The sequence below is a fragment of the Helianthus annuus genome, chromosome 4 (assembly GCF_002127325.2).
Source record: "Helianthus annuus cultivar XRQ/B chromosome 4, HanXRQr2.0-SUNRISE, whole genome shotgun sequence".
NCBI lineage: Eukaryota > Viridiplantae > Streptophyta > Magnoliopsida > Asterales > Asteraceae > Helianthus > Helianthus annuus.
This window is the reverse complement of record NC_035436.2, coordinates 172,054,554-172,074,709: the sequence shown is the minus strand read 5'-3', so window position 1 is coordinate 172,074,709 and position 20,156 is coordinate 172,054,554. Positions and strand designations below refer to the sequence as shown.

Sequence of the window (20,156 nt, the reverse complement as noted above, 5' to 3'; positions counted from 1 at the left end):
GGGGGTGAATAGATCCAATAACCCTTTTGTAAGAGCATTCACAGTCCGTTTCCCAAATTTTGTGAGGAAACTTTATATACTATGAAAAATGATTGTAGGTGGTTGTGAGTAGAGAAGAGAGAAAATATTACTGTTTATATTTGAGTGGATACTGTTCACCCTCTATAATTTTTTAATATAATTTGAAAGTGGTTGTAAGTGGAGGAGAGAGAATATTTTATGATAAAAGTAATAAAAAATATTATTTAATTAAAATGAGAGAGAAAATATAATTATTTTTAATAAAATTATAGAGTAAAAAAGATGAAAGGAATGTAAATACTCTTAAGACTTCATAATAAGTTTACCTTTATCCATAGTAACGAATATATCACGTATTTATTTATTTTGCTAACATTAAATTTTAAGCTTTAAATTAAAAGAAAAAATTTTGCAATGAATTTGAAAACAACTTATGCATTTCAGTTTGAGATGCCTTCACACGCGATTACAACATATAATCGTATAATAACATTTAAATAACATGAATATATAACTAATTTTAAGTAAAAAAATATGAGAATCAAATAACCACTTATTACTCAACTATCACACAAATGAATTACAATATCATGTAACCCCATAACCATTTCACTTTTGGCCAGGAGGGGTGCTCATCGAAGAAGACACCACCACCCACTGCCGCAACCGCTCGTTGCCACGTTATCTACCCGGCGACCATTGGTCAAAACCATGGGTCAAAACCATGGGTCAGGTACCACTAACACACTGTTGACACCTCTCACTCTTTTGCAACACGCACGCAATCTCACTCGTCGACTCGGTAAACAACATCCAAAATCACCACCTGAATACCCCTATTTGGTATACTGGTAACAGTATTACTGATCAGGTAGGGAGTGTCCGATCACCTGACCCAACGGTGTTCCGACCCCCTTATTATGGAAAAAGATATTTGTTTCATGCTACGTAAATACCAAACTCTTTCGGGTCGGGTGGATAGCAACGTCCAATAACTAAAAAGTCCCCAAATACGATGACGAGCACACTCACTTTATTTACGATACCCTTGCATTTGATTGGACGCATTACTTATCAAACCAATATTCGATCGTCATGCGATTACACAAAGTCTATCACCGTTTCTCTCTCTTCTCTCTCACTTCGCCCCCTTTTCTTCTTCCTCCTCCTTCTTCAACCCTTTTCTCACATTATTCTCCCCCCTTTCTCCTCTCCAAACGCTGTCGTTTTTCATCACGTTATCCTACACCCTCTCTTCAACCTATGTCTACCTCAAGATTACACAATCTTCTTCCTGTTGGTTCGATCGCCACCGAAGACGCAGCCGCTCCTAACGCCTCTCTACCTACATCTGAAGATGACGGTACTTGTTATTACTTTCATTGATTGTTTGTTTGTTTGTTATTGGAGTTCAATTATATCATCAATTACAGTAGTAGTTAAAACAATAGAATAATTGTGTGATAGATAGTGAGATCAATATGTTTACAGACCAAATCTAAGTTTAGACACTTCAAATTAGGATCAAGTTTATGAGTATTCAGTCTGTTACTCTGTTTTTATTTATTTTTGCAAATTGTTGATCGCTTTTGTTGGAAGATGTAATCAGAGTAAAAAAGTCAAAATTCAGGAGATAGTGTTTTGGATTGGGTTCAGCAGTATTAAAGATCAATAACTAGTAATTAGTTTGTTGGGATTAAACACACACAAACTGCACACAAATACGAAAGCAATAGGATTGAACGTGTTCGGTCTAAGTTGACTTACGTCCGTAGGTGGCAACCATAGCTGTCAAAAGTGGCTATAGCGCCCTACGTAGCGCATAGGTCATATGTTGTTGTATACTATATAGCGATAAATAGCAACATTTTTATTTTTATTGTATTTTTTTTTTCAACTCCACTGCTCGATCCCTCAGGTTTTGGTCTTATAACATGTATTTTTCTGTATGTTCCTCATCTCCACTACTTGATAACATGTATTTCTCTGTTTCTCTACTTTATCGCTAGACATGAAATAGTGGGCGTTATTACGTTGCTGTTGACCGCTATTCGCTATTGACAATGACAACTATGGTGGCAACTAGGTATTCTTTTATTGAGGTGATAGTCAAATTGGAAGTACGAGATTATATATAGAGACTAATTAGGATTTAGGGTTTAGCAAACGTGCTCCCAAAGTTAAGCCTATGCAAGGCCTTAATCAAATAGGGCTAGCTAGGGCTGGTTGCCCCATACCCGTGCACCTCTTGCAGTCTCGATCAAAACTAGTCTACAAGGCGTATGAGCCCAACACAGTTGTTTCAGTATTGGACAATTCTGCTCTCAAGGATCGAGATAAAGTAATCAAAACAAGATAAACAGTTTGAGCGAGCAACACCCAAACTGCTTATTCAAATCTGCTTATTTCGTTTTCAAATAAGTAGATAAGTTATAAGCAGTTTGATTCTATCCAAACACTCAAAACACAAAAGCAAGTATCCAGTTTTAATAAGCAATCCCAAACAACCTTATAAATAGAAGCATCAAACATGATGGCATGTATTTACTTGAATAAAATTTATATTAACTTACATTTAAAGTCAAAATAGAAAATCTCGAAAAACTTTCACACCTCGTGTAGGCAGTTGGTTGTAGTTTGTAGATCAAATTGCAATGAAGTGTTGAGTTCATTAATGACTTCCTTTAAAACAGGCACATGTTGGTTTATATATGCTTGAGATCTATTAACAGTAGTATACTAACACTCTCGTTTTTCTTTGAACGTGGTATGCTCAGACTTAAACAGTGGATATCGTCTTCCTCCACAAGAAATTAAAGATATTGTTGATGCACCACCACTTCCAGCTTTATCATTTTCTCCAAAAAGGGATAAAATTCTGTTCCTAAAACGAAGATCTTTACCTCCATTGTCCGAATTGGCAAAACCAGAGGACAAGCTTGCAGGCATTCGTATTGATGGCAACTCTAATACCCGTAGTAGGATGTGAGTCACAACTATAATCATTTTTTGATTCTCAAAATGCGGTTGATATGAATTCAATTGAATATAATTTGTTGTCTGATTACAGGTCATTTTATACTGGTATTGGGATCCATGATTTGAAGGATGATGGTACGTTAGGCCCAGAAAAATCGATACATGGCTTTCCAGAAGGATCTAAGATCAATTTTGTTACCTGGTAACCTCCATCATCTTTAATCTTTCAGGGCAAACTACATGAAATAGAAACGAACCTAATTCTAGCTACCGGCTTTATATTTTGGGATATCAGAAACCAACTCACACTTTATTACCGATTTTAGTAACCACGTTACATTGTATTACCCATAGTTGTTAAAAGCTATCGCCTCTTGCGCCTAGGCCCATTTTTCAGGCGAGGCGAGGCAGTTGCGCTTTAAGTCGACGAAATTGCGCTTTAACTCTCCAGGTGATGGTTCAGGCGCAGATTCCGGCAAGATTCCTAGATTCCGGAGAGTTTCCGGCTAAAATCCGATAAAATTCTAGCCAAATTTCTACTTTTAATAAAGGATAACTACTTTTCTACACTAATACACTAATATTTTGGTACTAATTAGATGATATAAAGTGTTACATAATAGACTTTGTTTATTTTATTTGAAGAATAGTATTCTTTTTCTAATACATAATGTATTTTTAAAAAAATTCATTATGCGCTTTATTTTTCTCAGGCCCTCGCTTTTTTTGCGCTTTGCGCCTAGGCCCCAGGCGAGGCCTATGCACCTTGAGTGCGCCTAGTGCCTTTAATAACTATGGTATTACCAATCGTAGCAACAGATGACCTGTTCAACCAGCAGTCATTTTTTGTTTGCTTATTTCTCAAAAATGGCTCACGTGGCATCATAAATTCATAATTTCTACTTAATGTAGTTTCTTTATTCTTAACAAGGTCAAAGGATGGCAAGCATTTAGCCTTAAGCATTCGGCAAGACCAGGTAATGCACAAAATACAACGAATATTGAAACCAATAAATAAATGTGTTCTAATATTAAGTTTTGTCATCCACTTATCTACAACATCGTGAACAAAATAATGTTTTGCTTATAACCTAACCATCTGAAGAATTGAGTGAAACAGGAGGATGGTGTTGGAAGTAAGCTTAGAGTATGGGTTGCAGATGTGGAAACAGGAAACGCTAGGCCCTTGTTTCAGTCACCAGATGTGTTTGTCAATGCAGTTTTTGATAAGTATGGGCCATTTTCTGTTAAGGTGGCGAAAATGGTGGGTCGGGTAATGGGCCAGTTGGGTTGGGCTGACGTGCAAACACTATTTTTTGAAATCTTCAAACAATAAAGTAATTAATATATCTTAAAAACTATAATTACATTAAATTAATAATAATCTAACTTATTTTTATCATATAACGAATTAGGAGTTTTTTATGCATTTGAATACACTTTAAATGACTTTGAACTCGTATGACCCGTTTCCTATTAGTAAAACCTTTTAGCTTAATTGAATTGACGCTTCAAGGATAAAAAAGAACCCAAATCAACCCATTCGTATTTAAGTAGGTTGAACTCGCCACTTCTAAATATTTATAGAAACAAATGACAGTTTTTTTTGCTAATAATATATTTTTTGTATTTTGAATTTCAGCTACGTATGGGTGAACGATTCAACTCTTTTAGTTTGTACAATCCCAGCATCTAGAGGAAGCCCACCAAAGAAACCATTAGTCCCCTCAGGTCCTAAAATTCAATCAAACGAACAGAAAACCGTTGTTCAAACGCGTACCTACCAAGATTTACTCAAAGACGAATACGATGAAGATTTGTTCGAATATTATGCCACATCACAGCTTGTTTTGGTGTCCTTAGATGGGAACGTGAAATTATTCGGGGAGCCATCTATATATACGTCACTAGACCCGTCTCCTGATCACAGATATATCTTACTTAGTTCGTATCACAGACCGTTTTCGTTTAACGTGCCATGTAGCAGATTTCCTAAAAAAGTTGATTTGTGGTCGGCTGATGGAAAGTTTGTTAGGACGCTTTGTGATTTGCCTGTTGCAGAGGATATTCCAATTGCATTTAATAGCGTTAGAAAAGGCATGCGGTCTTTAAATTGGAGGGCAGATAAGCCTTCTGATCTGTATTGGTATGTATGTTTTTTGCTTTGAATAATATCATGTGCTTTTAAGGGTTGTTTGGGATTTTGCTTATTTAAGCTGCGTATAAGGAGAAGCAGATTATCATCTTAATGAAAACTTATTTTACCCAAGGGTAAACCTGTAATTTTGAATCCACAAGAATAATCAGTTTGATATAAGCAATCTGACTTTGCTTACTGAAAACAGCTAATTTTACCATGTAAAGAAGCATATTGTATTGTTTCCTTCCTAATTGGTATATAGAGAGTTTAAATTACAGAAGTCACTTAATGTGCGACGGTATGCGACCGCCAGTATAACGTGCGTAATTAGTGTCAACCCAATCCGTGCGTAATTAGGGTTTAACCCAACCCATGCATAATTATGAAATAACTTGCGTATTTGTGTATTACAACGTGCGTAATTATGCAAATAACGTGCGTAATTAGGGTTTAACCCTACCTATGCATAATTATGAAATAACCTGCGTAATTGTGTATTATAACGTGCGTAGTTATGCAAAGTTAATTACTATTGTGCGACCGCGATCAATTGAAGGCCTAGGTTAGATCAGATGTGCGGTTGAGATGCTCGCGTACGCATCGCACGATAAGGTGGTCTTGTACGTTAACCGGCCTCTTGGTATATAAATGCTATTTTTATAAGTTATCTTTTAATTAAAGGGTGGAGACACAAGATGGTGGTGACGCTAAAGTAGAAGTTTCTCCTCGTGACATATTGTACACACAAGCTGCCGATGCCCCTGAAGGTGAACAGCCAACCATCTTTTTTAAGCTTGATCTTCGTTACGGGTAAGTGTCCATTTCACGCACGGACACACAGTAATTATGCTACAAAAGTTAATTAGCTTCCACATTTTAATTTTTTACAGAGGAATTAGCTGGTGTGATGATTCACTTGCACTGATATATGAATCTTGGTACAAAACACGACGTGTACGAACCTGGTTGGTTGCCCCAGGGTCCGACACGACCCCACGCTTATTATTTGATAGATCATCTGAAGATGTATACTCTGACCCTGGTTCTCCAATGTTGAGGAGAACGCCAGCTGGAACTTATATTATTGCTAAATTTCGGAAGGAAGATAAAGACGCAACATATTTGTTACTAAACGGAAGTGGTGCTACCCCAGAAGGAAACATACCTTTCCTAGATCTCTTTGATATGTAAGTGTTATTAGAATTAGAGGTGGGAATATAGGCAGGTTGGACGGGTTGGGTAACTAGTCAAAACAGATTTGGGTTGAACATGTCATTTCTTGTACCCCAAGTTTTATATTATCCTTTTTTATATGGTTCAACTTGTTTCAGAGATACGGGAGATAAAGAAAGAATATGGCAAAGCAACAAGGAGAAATATTACGAGAGTGTTGTGGCTTTAATGTCTGACCAAACTGAAGGTGACTTGAAGGTGAATGAGTTAAAAGTGTTGACTTCCAAAGAGTCAAAGACTGAAAACACCCAATATTATTTGCAACAATGGCCTGATAAAAATCCAGCTCAAATCACAAGCTTCCCACATCCATACCCTCAATTGGCATCATTGCAAAAGGAAATGATACGCTACCAAAGACGAGACGGGGTTCAATTGACCGCAACTTTGTACCTGCCACCTGGCTATGACCCGTCACGAGATGGCCCGTTACCATGTTTGGTATGGTCTTATCCTGGAGAGTTTAAAAACAAAGAAGCAGCAGGCCAAGTTCGTGGGTCCCCTAATGAGTTTGCTGGCATCGGTCCAACATCACCACTGCTTTGGTTGGCAAGGAAGTATGACTAAATTGTTTATTGTTAAAATGATTTCTCTTAAATTTGTTACTTCTTTGTTCTACATTTCTAATATAGGGGTGCAAACGAGCCAAGCCCGAGCTCGAGCTCGGCTCGTTGGTAGTTTCTCAAGCTCGAGCTCGGCTCGTTTATATTTATTAATTAATATATTAAATAAAAATAATATAAATACTAGACTTGAGAAGCTACTGAGCTCGAGCTTGAGAAACTAGACAAGTTAAAATATAACTCAGCTCGTAAACAAGTTAAAATAACTCAGCTCGAGCTAGACTTGAGAAACTACTTTAAACTTGGGTTTGGGCTCGGCTCGGCTCGGCTCGTAAACAAGTTAAAATAACTCAGCTCGGCTCGTTTGCTAGACAACTTTATATAAGGGGTAAATGTTATTAAATACTAATAAAAACTAATATTACACTAAGGCTCGATAAGGCTCGACGAGCTTCACATGCCAGGCTCGAGCTCGGGCTCAATAAATAAACGAGCTTTATTTTAGGCTCAAGCTCGAAAAGGCTCGGCTCGTTTCGAGCTTTTTTACTGAGCCGATTTCTAGCAGCTCGGCTCGTTTGCACCCCTAATTTCTATCACTATTTGAGTAATCTTGATGATTCCGGTAAGTTTTGCAGATTTGCTATATTATCTGGGCCAACAATTCCCATCATTGGTGAGGGCAAGGAAGAAGCAAACGACACGTAATGTTTTGTAGACACAGATATAATCTTTTTTTATTTTTTTGCGACTGTTTCCTCACAGTTTAGTGGCTAACGTTTTCTTAATGTATTGGTGAGCAGTTATGTTGAGCAACTGGTTGGGAGTGCAGAAGCTGCAGTGGAGGAAGTTATCCGCCGCGGGGTAAACTCTTTTCTTCTGACCCATTTGGTTTAAGTGGGTTGATTTGGACTATGGTTTATCTGACCCAATTCGGTACGTGGTATGTTGTACCATATAGTCAGGTACATCGTATCATATACAAAAAGTATAATATGGATTTTTCATTAAATTTCAATACAAAATGTCGTGTGAATTGGCGGCCATTAAAAACAGCAAGAAAAAACTCTTTGACATACAGACAAGCGTGTGAATTTGCGGCCATTAAAAACAGCAGGAAAAAACAATGACTCAATACATCCTTCCAATTTGGAGTGTAAATTGGCTTTTCATGTACCTCGAGCGATCTGGATCGCGTACCTTGAGCGATTGGTACGATTTTGTGCCCGTTTTCGGTACGAACGATCCGGAACGTAGATCGCGGCTAGTTCATTGTTTCCTGTGACTATGGATTAAACACGCTATGAGTTGTCGAAAGTGTATATTTAAAGCATATAACCTCATAAATCCATTTTAAGATAAACTATTATTGTCATGATAATTTTTTTTGTAAATCACTTTTAACGCATTAATTATTTATTAAGAAGTCTTTAAAATGGACAAAAAGTGGTTGTCGGCCGACCGGACATAACCAATTTCGTCCAAAACAAAAGTTATTCGTTTTTGCCTTGAACTCTATTTGACCCGTTACCCGACGACCCGCCAATCTTGCCACCTGTAATAGGAGATCTTTTAATTGGTGCTAATGTTTTCACAAATACTGAAGGTGGCTCATCCTGACAAAATTGCTATTGGGGGACATTCTTATGGGGCGTTCATGACTGCAAATCTTTTGGCACACGCCCCTCATCTTTTCTGTTGTGGAATTGCTCGCTCTGGGGCTTATAATAGAACCCTTACACCTTTTGGGTTTCAGGTAACATTTGTTTTTGCTCTATTAATGTTTGTATATAGATAATGTGTTTAAGAATTTAGTTTTCTTCATTAGAATGAGGATAGAACGCTGTGGGAAGCTACTGATACTTACATCAAGATGAGTCCTTTTATGGCTGCCAGTAAGATTAAGAAGCCCATTTTGCTTATTCATGGAGAAGAAGACAATAATTCAGGAACATTAACGATGCAGGTGAGGTTTCGCACCTTATTTCAAAATATTTAATTTTGAAAATATATAATAATTATTACTATTATTATTATGATGATGCAGTCGGACCGTTTCTTCAATGCTTTAAAAGGGCATGGGGCCCTCTCTCGTCTAGTCATCCTACCATTTGAGAGCCATGGTTATCAATCACGGGAAAGCATAATGCATGTCCTTTGGGAGACTGACAGGTGGCTGCAGAAATTTTGTGTTTCAAATTCTTCAGAAGATACTACGTCGAAAAATGATGAAAGTTTAGGAACTGAAGGCTCGGAGAATAAAGCTGTTGCCTCTGGTGGTGGTGCGGTTGCTGAGCTGGAAGATAATGGACTTGACAATCTTCATTATTACACAAGATCGTCACTTTGGTAATTTCTGATTCCACCTTTAATGAAATTATATGCTCAAGTTCAATATGTTGACCTACTAGACGTTTGCAATTTTGACCTGTTGACCTAAAGTTGTGTTGATTCGGGATGTCTGTCATCTCCAGCCCGTTAAGTCAGTAAAAATTTTGAATTTTGGCTATAAGTGAAATAAACATGTTAAAAGTTGCCCTAAGTGTATTCAAATGCTTACCGATGAATTAAATGGATTCTCAAAAGAGGTTAGGTTAACATTTTATAATTAGAAATTTTAAATCATGTTTGCTAGGATATTTATAAAACCCAAAAAATGTGGACAAAAAATAATGAAGATTTGTATTTAATGTCATAAAATAACAAAGTGTTTTCACTTTTGTTCTTTTTAGACTTTAGTCATGGTACTTTGCCGCGTCCCCTTTTGTTAGTTCGAGTCATGAAAAGTATTCCTTTTCTATCAAATTTTTTATTTAAAAGATGACCATAATACCGTTAATAGGGCTGTAAACGAACCGAACGAACACGAACAAGGCCTTGTTCGTGTTCGTTCGTTAAGGAAATTAACATGTTCGCGAACTGTTCACGAATGCTTACCGAACATAAGTTTATGTTCGTGTTCGTTCGTTAAGGAAATTCAGTTGTTCACGAACAGTTCGTGAACACTGGTCTCGGACACAAACAAACACAAGCAAATAAGGTCGAACGCAAACGAACATTTAACTTGAAAATAAAAAATAAAAACATTGTTATCCATAAACATTGTATATAAGCAGTTAAATAAAACCATCAAATGTAAATCAAAACAAAAGAAGTTTACTACACCACCAAACGATGAAGCAAGTTTAACTAACTTAGATATAATCATCCTCAAAAATGTCTTAGAATGTCTAAATTTTAACTATTTAGAAAAATAGGGTTTCAAGTTTTTAATATATTTAGATAAAAGGTTTATTATTTATTATTTTTAATATAATCAAACGCACGTAAACTAACGGACATGAACGAACGTAACCGAACATATTACCGAACGTTCACGAACGCAATCGAACGAACGAGACATGTATTCGTGTTCGTTCGCTAAGCTAACCGAACAAAAAAATTTGTCCGTGTTCGTTCGCTAAGCTAATCGAACGAACATAAACGAACTTCCCGCCGAACGGTTCACGAACTGTTCGCTGAACGTTCGGTTCGTTTACAGCCCTAACCGTTAAGGTGGAACAATTAAGCGGTATTAAGGTTATTTTGTTTTGAAAAATGAACAAAATGGAACGCTCATTGTAACTTTAATAACTAAAATGACGCGATAGAAGTACAAGGACAAAAATGGAACAAAACTGAAGGCGTGCTGCTATTTGTTGACATTAACCCTATTAAAACTTCTGACCCGACTCGGGTATTTTTCTAATATTTTTTTAATAATAACTTATTTCAGATGTATTTTTCGAGCAACGATTCTTATTTGAAGAAACTTGTTGCCAGACGTACAGGTGCGCCACCTCAGCACCTGAGAAAACATGATTGGCTGATGTTGAGGTGAAGGGGAGGCTGCATTACCATCCCTGTAATCTTGAAATAAAACAAAAACCTGCAGGGCAAAATCAGATACAAATTCTGTGTGATAATCTTGAGATTGTCAATATGTGAAATTTATTTGGAAAAAAATGGAATTCATTTTGATGATTGTTATATTGTTGGCTGCACATTATTAAAGCTAATATGCTACCTATTGGGTATTTTAAATATATGAATTTCGAATTTTATTGGATTCCAAAGTCCAAACAATATTTTATATAATGCTAGAATAAACTGTTTTTTTATGTTAATTTAACTAGCTCAAATGTGATGTGACAATGGTTTCATCAAAATGATGAAGAACAGTAAATTGTTATCGTATTTATATACCATGTAAAGAATCTTTTTTACTATTCCAAATATGCTGTATTTATATTAGTTTATAATTATAATTTATAATATAATTTATAATTATAATTATAATTACGAATAGAGTAAATTACGTTTTTGGCTCCTGTGGTTATATCACTTTTACTATATTATTCCAAAATAAGAATTTTTAACATATTTGTCCCCATGGTCTCTATAACTAACCATTTTGGCCCTTAAGTCTAGAGATCATGAGGGTCAAAAATGGTTAGTTATAGAGACCATGGGGGCCAAAATGGTTAGACTTAGGGGTCAAAATGGTTAGTTATAGAGACCATGGGGACATATATGTTAAAAATTTTTATTTTGAGCTAATATAGTAAAAGTGATATAACCACAGAGGACAAAAACGTAATTTACTCTTACGAATACGATTGTTCTTGTTCTAAACTATAAATACCAATATTTTGAAAACCGTACTGATTAATAAACCGGTTATTTTATTGATCTACTAGTCTAACCCAGACCAATTTAAAAAAAAAAACAAGCTCTAAAATGATAATTTAATATTAAAAAATAGTGTGATTTTAGCTGTTTTAAACAAAAATAAATGGTTTGGGAAAATAAATAAAAAATACGTTGCATGAAGCCAGTCTTTAAATTTAAATTAGGGTAAACTGTTTTTTGAGTACCTGTGTTTTAGTGGTTTTAACTAGTTGAGTCCAAAATCAAAAAGTTTAACGACCTGAGTCCCTATAAGCATTTTCATTAACCATTTAGTCATTTTGGGTCCAAATTCTAACCTTTTGAGTCCAATTTTTTGGACTCGAATCGTTACAAAATGAACAAAATTGGACTCAAAACGTTATAAAATAAATGACTAGGGACTCAGGGCGTTAAACTTTTTGATTTTAAACTCAAGCGGTTAAAACCACTAAAACACAAGGACTCAAAAAGTAATTTACTCTTTAAATTATGTCCCAAAACCCAATCTTTGAGAAAACTACAAAACCAAAACCCTATCTTTCGTGATGAGTCGGGTTCCCAGATCACTAGAAGTCAATTGAGAGGATAGACTGATTTAAAATCGTTTTTGGACCATCTTTCGTTAATTCCTATGTTCGTCTTAATCAAATAAAAAGGACTAATAAACTTTTGTTTGTTTATGATTTTAGTTATCGACAAAACCTAAGTTTAATATACTACATATTTGTACGTAAATTTGTTGTAGTTATTATTGTTATAGAACTGTAAGTTATAAGTTAACGTTTTAAAACTGTAATATATTAAAAAAAAACTAAATTTTATTACACGTATTAAGTTTGATACATTTTATATTTTAATGGAGTTCATTTTAACATATAAAAATAATCCTTTCTTTTGACCTTTACAATAACCAAATAAGATGTTTTGATTCCTACACCAATATCTACCGAATCAGTATCTTACACCTCCGGTTTAACCATCCAAAATTGACTAAGCATACAAATTGACCTTGAACGAATATGTCGTTTTTTAGATTAAGAGTTGGTTTTTATGTTGTTCTTTAATACACTCGCAATTCTTGTACCTCTACAAGGTGTGGTATAAAGTCTCTAGGGGCTTTATCACGTCACCTCACCTTCACGTCACACAATGCAATGGTTTAAAGCTCCCCTTTTAAACTATATTCACCTCGATCCCTTCAATTTGGCTCGTTAACACAATGGCGGACACCCTATAGCGCCTTCCGTTTAATTTCGATGGTATTGTTGATAGCGCCTAGGGGCGCCAAAATAGTTGAGGTGGCAGAGTGGCGTTAAGTCACACCTTGTGGCCTTATAGTTTCTTGAGTTAAATCAAAGATCTAATTTTGAAGTTTTGGATTTGGTCTGTCTTCCAGAGTTTGAAGGAAGGAAGGAAAGGAAATCCATAGAAACTAAAAATTATTTGTGTTCCTGAGTTTTATTAAGGCTCTCACTATTTTCATACTTTTAAAAATTACCCATACACATATATGGGTTTTCTCACACCTTTAAAATTTACCCATACACCTATACGTCCCGTATAAAGCTATATGGGTTGTATAGGAGAATCTTGCACAAAAAAAGGTCAGATAACGTTTTTTTTTTGTTTCCATATATACGAGCCATATACAATGTTATACGACTCATATAATGTTACACGACACAAACCTCATATAATGTTATACGACCTAATATTTTCTACATTTATATGAGTCATATAACATTATACGACCCAATATTGTCATGTCAGACTATTCTATACGGATCGTATAACCCTATACGACCCGTACGAAAGGTGTGAAAATAAGATTTTGGGATGTGACTTTATTAAGACCTTAAAGGAAAAGAAGAAAGGAAGGAAGTGGAAAGAAATGAAGGGAAAATCTTTATTAAAAACCTCCTTTCCAAATTGGAAGGAAGTTGAATGAAGGAAAAGGAAAACTAATATAAGGTTTTTGCATTTATTATATTACCCTCTTACTTAACTTATTATAACATCCAACTCGGAAACACATAAAGTCTTTACTTTCTTCCCCTTTACTTCGAACTTGGGAACACAAATTAAAATAAGATTTTTCCTATATCTTTTTTTCTTTTCTCTCCTAAATTCTCTTTCTTTTTTTTTCCTCCCTTTAGTAAACTCGGGAACACAAATATAAGATAAGGTACAGTAGTCATTGATCTCAATTGTCAAGTTATAAATAAATATAGCACAAATGGTTTCTAGTAGGGTTGTAAACGAACCGAACGTCCAGCGAACAGTTCGTGAATCGTTCGACAGGAAGTTCGTTTAGTAAACGAACGAACATGAACAAGAAATTTCGTTCGATTGGTTAAATGAACGAAGATTGGTTAAATGAACGAACACGAACAGAGATCTTGTTCGTTCAATTGTGTTCGTGAACTTTCGGTAATGTATTTGTGAACGTTTGTTCATGTTCGTTTATTTATGTCGTTTATTAAAAAATTTTGTACATTTATTTATTGGGGTAACTTTGTAGAATAGTAACCAAGTTTTAAAAGTGTTCCAATTAGGTCACTCAAGTTTCAAAAGTGTTACAATCAGGTCACTTAACATTCATTTTCCATTAAAATTAAAGGGTTTTCCATCCATCTGATAGGTAACCGTGGTTATATGGATTTTTGTTTATTTTTTCCCTTTTATTTGAAGCTAACGTCGAATGATGACGTTGATTTTAACTTGTTATTTTAATTTTTAATGTAATTAAAGTGTTTTAAATTTTTATAAATATAATTTCATATATTAAAATATTCCGACCCAGCATCTTATGCTTCATTTTTTTTCTTGACACATGGAAAAAAGGACATGACTCGATTTGAATTTTAAGTTATTTAATTGGGACAAAAATGATACGAGTGACCTAATTAGAACACTTTTAAAACTTGTTTACTATCTGTGACATTTTCAAATTATTTTATCTAAACTTTTCATATTCTTTAACTCTTATTTATTTTTATTATCTTAACAAATAGAATATGAAACCTCATTTCCATCATGTTTATGCACCGTTCCCCTTTTCTTCTCATTATTCAAATCAATGAATACTATCGAAATTTGTTAAACGATTAGGGCTTTACCAAAACTAAAGTTCCAGCACTTCTTCCCCTGTCATCGACCTCTAGCCTCTGCCGATTTAGTTAGAGTTTGTTTGTGTTCGTAAACACGTTCATTTCCTTAACAAACGAGCACGAACATGACGTCTCGTTTGGTAAGTGTTCATGAACTGTTCACGAACACATTATTTCCTTAGCGAACGAACACGAACAAGGCTTTGTTCGTGTTCATTCGGTTTGTTTACAGCCCTAATTCCTAGCATGAATGAAGGTTAATTTTTTATGTTAAATGAGTACAAAGTGATTAAAATACTAATTCAAAAAATTAGACATACCATACACATCATTTATGTTAACTTTATACATAACTTGGGACAAGTGGTGTACATTTCCATAATTAGAAATCAAATCCAAAACTTTAACATATCACACGCACCATCCATATAGTTTAACTCTAATTTCTTTAAAGAAAATTAAAATAAACCCTGAATTATTGTCTAAATATATTAATCCAATAAATACACATGCTTTGCATGAATAGTCCAAATTGTGGTTTATATCATTTTAATTCCAAATCCTAACCCATGCACCTTGTCATTACATTTGTAAACGGAATATGTCTCCTTATTTGAAACGAAGAAAAAAGCCACAAACAGTACGATTTCATAATTCAAAAAGAAATTTAAAGATCTTCATAGACAAAACGATCATTATCTCAAGGTTACATGCACCACATAATTAATGTTACACTTCAACATATAAAACGTGTAAAAGATCTTACATGTGGATTTCAACATTCAGTGTTTAAACAATATACAATATCCCAATTTCATTACTTTACTATTACTATTAAATATTAAATTAAAATTATCATTATTATTATTATATATACTATTAAAACACAAACCTTATAAATAGTATCTGTCACCTGTCTGACTGGTCTTAATTGGGCCGCATACACTGATGCCCATGTGTATCACCATGAAGTCTTCACCACTACACCTCTACATCAGCTCTTCCCTCACACTTTCCACCATCCGAGGGAGACCCCGGGGGGGGGGGGGGGGGGCTAGTGATATTAAAATGAAACAAGGGACGTCATACCTTCGCTCTATTTTTTCTCTAGGTGTAAATTGTTTATTCAATATTTTTTGCACTTTAGACTTTACTTTCTTTTTTTGCAACATATTAAAAAATTACTTAAGTGTATTATTGTTTTTAATCAAGTTAGTAATATATATGGTTCAAATCATAGTTATTAAAGGTGTTAGGCGGATAGGGCTAGTGATATTAGGGTGTCCGGGGCACTTAGCGGGTAGACGTGCGGTGAGTGAAATCTCTGAGCGGGAACACCGCCGCCATCAAATCAGGGAGCGTAAGCGGGGAGGTGGATCGGTGGGTGTTCACCGCGTGAGAGATGCCATTTTCTTTTTTTTTTTCTTGTGAGGTAATGAAGGAGGATGAAGAACAAATGGAGGTAATGAAGAAGGAGATGTAGGAGGATGAGAGATGCCATTTTCTTTTTTGTTTTTTGTTTTTTTTTTGTTTTTTCCTTTTTTTTTCCTTTGTAATTTTTTCGTTGTGATTTTTTTATTACTTTTAAAAATACCCCTCAAACTTGTTTTTAATTAAATGAAATGTTCTATTTTTTATTTTTATTTAGTTTTAATTTATTTAAATTATGTTTTACTTTTATAAAAATATTTATATAAAAAAAATAAAACCAAGTCCCCAAGAGAGGAGTGTCGCCATCAAATTGAGGGTGTGAGGAGAGTTAAGAGGGGAGTTGACGTGGCGTGTGCTGATTGGCCGTGCGTAAGAGAGGGGACTGCCCTAAGAGAGGAGTGTCCCTCTCACCCTTAAAATTAAACAAGGGACGTCATACCTTCCCTCTATTTTTTCTCCAGGTGTAAATTGTTTATTCAATATTTTTTGCACTTTAGACTTTACTTTCTTTTTTTGCAACATATTAAAAAATTACTTAAGTGTATTATTTTTTTATCAAGTTAGTAATATATATGGTTCAAATCATAGTTATTAAAGGTGTTAGGCGCACTCAAGGCGCATAGGTCTAGCATGTGGCCTAGGCGCAAGGCGCAAAAAATTGCACGGGCCTGAAAAAAAAAAGCGCACAACAAAAAAAAACTTAAAATATTTTTATATAATAGAAAGTTAATACTATTCTTCAAATAAAACTAAAGCTATTGCATAACATTTTATATCGTGTATTTAGTACCAAAAGTTATAAATGCTTGTTTATAAGTGTAGAAAAATAGTTTTCGTTAGATAAAAATAGGAAATCTAGCTAGAATCTTGCCAGAACTTAAAGAATTTGGCCGTAAACTCTCCAGAATCTAGGAATCTCACTGGAATATGCGCATGAACCATCACCTGGAGATTTAAAGCGCAATTGCCTTGACCTTAAGGCGCAATTGCCTCGCCTTGCTAGGAAATTGGGCCTAGGCGCAAGGCGATGGCTTTTAACAACTATGGTTCAAATACAAAGGTTGTTAACATGCGAAACTGTAACACCGTACACCTTTTGATCGTGAATACGCAGCGGAAATACGTACCATAAAATTTCTTTCTTTATAATATTCCTTTAAACTTGAAAACCATTTAAAAACAACTTCTTTAGAAGGATCGCATCATTTATCCTTCATTTACGTATTAAATATAACACACTAATACTAATTACATGACTACCCATTCCGTACAATCCATGTCTCTTTATCTCGATCTTCAATCACTTGTCTTTCATAATGTTGATCCATAATTCTTTACAACCTGCACTCACCACGTACATTCGCAACATTAGCACACATTATATATACATATATATATATATATATCTAAGATTCATAATTATAGGGTCTCATCACATTCTATCCTTGTATACTTTCTATTGCGTTATCTTTCTAAATTCAAGCATTTCATCTCCATGTCTGATATTCGGTGACTCAACAATAATGTACCTGCGTAACATTTCATTCTCAAAGGTAACCCGATTAGCATCGTTACTACTCGTGTATTTAACACCATACATACTTACAAGTTACATATGAGAATTCGTACATTCGAATACCTATGGATCCATAACGAACTTCCCTCTTATCTAATCCAACTCTTTCTCATTTAACAACTTCTAATAAAATACCTATTTGCGCTTACCAAAGGGTTCCATCTACTGGAATGCCATTAGATCTATACATACATGCCCACAAACTTATTTCGTTCCACACATACTTGCCTACACGCCCCATTCTTACTCGTACCTCATGAACACTTTTTAATGACTTTCGGATACATTACGGGATCGTAAAAATGAGTTCAATACTCACCCATACTTCACAAAACCATTTGGTAAGGTTGAGTTACAATATGGAAGTATAACGGGGCTTGGAATGGGTTCACGGGGTCCGAGATCGAAGAAAAACGAAGAAAACAACCTTGCTGGGGGAAACCCCACCGTAACCTACGGCAGTCACCGTAGCTTACGGTGTCTAGGAAGTCCCTACGGTGTGGAGATACTGTCTTACGGTGGAAATTGTGGCATCACCACCTATCGTAGCTTACAGTGGCTGCCGTAAGCTACGGTAAAGCCCAGTACAAACAACCTGTGTTCTATTTTTACTTTCGTAAACGACCGTTAGGCCCCGAACTTCTTTCTTCCCCGTTTTTCATGCTTCCATAACGTATATTAACCATATTCAAGTCCAATGTCCTTCTAATTCTTAATCATAAGATCAAATCAACTATTACATCTCACCAAATTACTTTTCGTGTTTTGACCCGTTTGATTCCACCATGCACTTTCCGTTACTTTTGAACTATAAACAACTTACTAAAACATTATTTCCCATTTACTTACCTTTCTCAATCATTCCCACATGACTCCTAACCTTCATACAACAGACTTTAATTATGTACTAAGAAGTGAGGTTCTGGAATTCACTTACCTTAAGCGTCCGTATTCGTGCTTGTCTCCTTGCTTCCTCTTGACCCGTTAGCCTTTCATGCTTGAGTCTATGCTGGTGTGGTTCCTATCCTTTCATGTCATCATGCCCATAATAATGTTAGTATTCATGCTCATTCATATCAACATACATTTTCCAACTCTTATCTACATTGACTTTCCCTAATACGCATACGACATGAATTGTCAACCACACCACATCGTTCAATATCTTCGAAATCCAAATTCATTATCACACATAACACATAATTGGTCTAACACATATCTCATGATCTCTCAATTCTTACATTTGTGTCAAAATGCCTAACCATGCTATTAATACTTAGTTGACTTTCAGAAAGTCAACCTTCTAGCATATAACTTCCAACTTTTGATCACACATCCATGTTGATATGGTAGACCGTAATAATGTCATCATATCCATTTCATACATGATCACTTAGTTACATACACAATATACACATAATCAATTTACATATACTTATGCTTTCATGATCATACATTTGACAACCACATTCTATGTTAGTCAACTTAACATAATCATAACATCATCCTTTACTAGTAAGGTCATATGCTATATATTTAGTACACATTCACTTCTTAATCACAATTAAGTAATTAATAGAACACATGGAGAGCATCATCCATTCAAGCACAATGTACAAGCTCCTAATGCATAATCTTGACCAAAACATACATTCAGCTTGAATTCTTGTACGCGTTCCATCTAAAGCACATTCTTCAAGTTAGTTTACTATTAATTACATCATTATCATATTTCATTCATATATGTCAAGCCATTTCTTACAATCTCACATCCTAACTTCACTTAGACATTTCATCACACACTTGGTGTGCATACTACTTTCTAAGAATGATGTACAACCCATTCATGCTTTAATTCCCACTTCTTGCATTCATCTTATCAACATAACTATAATCAAATAAATTTCATACTATACTTTAAACTAACTAACATATATGCATCACACGCCACATAATTCATCAAATTTACACTAGGATTAAACATGGGTGACACACCCATGTCACCATCTTCATCATCCCAAATGAGTGTCACTTCCAAATATCGAATTAATCAAAATCATGCATAACACATGTTCTATATGATGATTTTAACACATAATCATGCTTAATTTCATACCAATTTACGGATTTGATCATAACCCATTTCTAAAAAGATAATCAAATGAGAATCTACAACTTACCAAGTAATTTATAGGGCTAGATGATCAAGGATTCAAGTACATGCATGAGTTTTAGCTTGAATCCACCTTCAATTTGGACAAAAGGGGCTGAATTGAGAGTATCTTCATTTTTTCCTTGTGGGTGTCGACACACACCCCCAACACACACATATAAATTCTCACATCATAAACTAAGGGGCTGAATTGAGGGTTTCTATACTACTAAGAAGATATTTA

General features: G+C 35.0%; 1 protein-coding gene across 2 annotated transcripts; it reads left to right on the top strand.

The window, feature by feature from the left end:
* The first annotated feature begins 1,086 nt into the window (after nt 1-1,086).
* LOC110936359 (probable glutamyl endopeptidase, chloroplastic) lies at nt 1,087-11,041 on the top strand. Of its 2 annotated transcripts, none has more exons than XM_022178727.2 (15): nt 1,087-1,384; nt 2,799-3,006; nt 3,092-3,202; nt 3,932-3,977; nt 4,121-4,230; nt 4,643-5,146; nt 5,822-5,950; nt 6,031-6,327; nt 6,472-6,930; nt 7,572-7,637; nt 7,737-7,797; nt 8,540-8,689; nt 8,762-8,899; nt 8,981-9,282; nt 10,756-11,041. In XM_022178727.2, coding segments are annotated over exons 1-15 (2,850 nt in total). In that variant the 5' UTR covers nt 1,087-1,116; the 3' UTR covers nt 10,757-11,041. The 2 variants fall into 2 exon arrangements, with proteins under 2 accessions (XP_022034419.1, XP_022034418.1); XM_022178726.2 differs by having other exon boundaries at nt 10,709-11,041.
* Nucleotides 11,042-20,156: the final 9,115 nt, after the last annotated feature.

What these genes read in the sequence shown, in the direction of transcription:
- LOC110936359 (XM_022178727.2), top strand. Translation starts at nt 1,117, where the DNA reads ATGCGATTACACAAAGTCTATCACCGTTTCTCTCTCTTCTCTCTCACT. An exon ending in CTGCTTTGGTTGGCAAGGAA is followed by an intron (nt 6,931 to 7,571) that starts GTATGACTAAAT and finishes TAAGTTTTGCAG; the next exon opens with ATTTGCTATATTATCTGGGC. An exon ending in TTACACCTTTTGGGTTTCAG is followed by an intron (nt 8,690 to 8,761) that starts GTAACATTTGTT and finishes TTTCTTCATTAG; the next exon opens with AATGAGGATAGAACGCTGTG.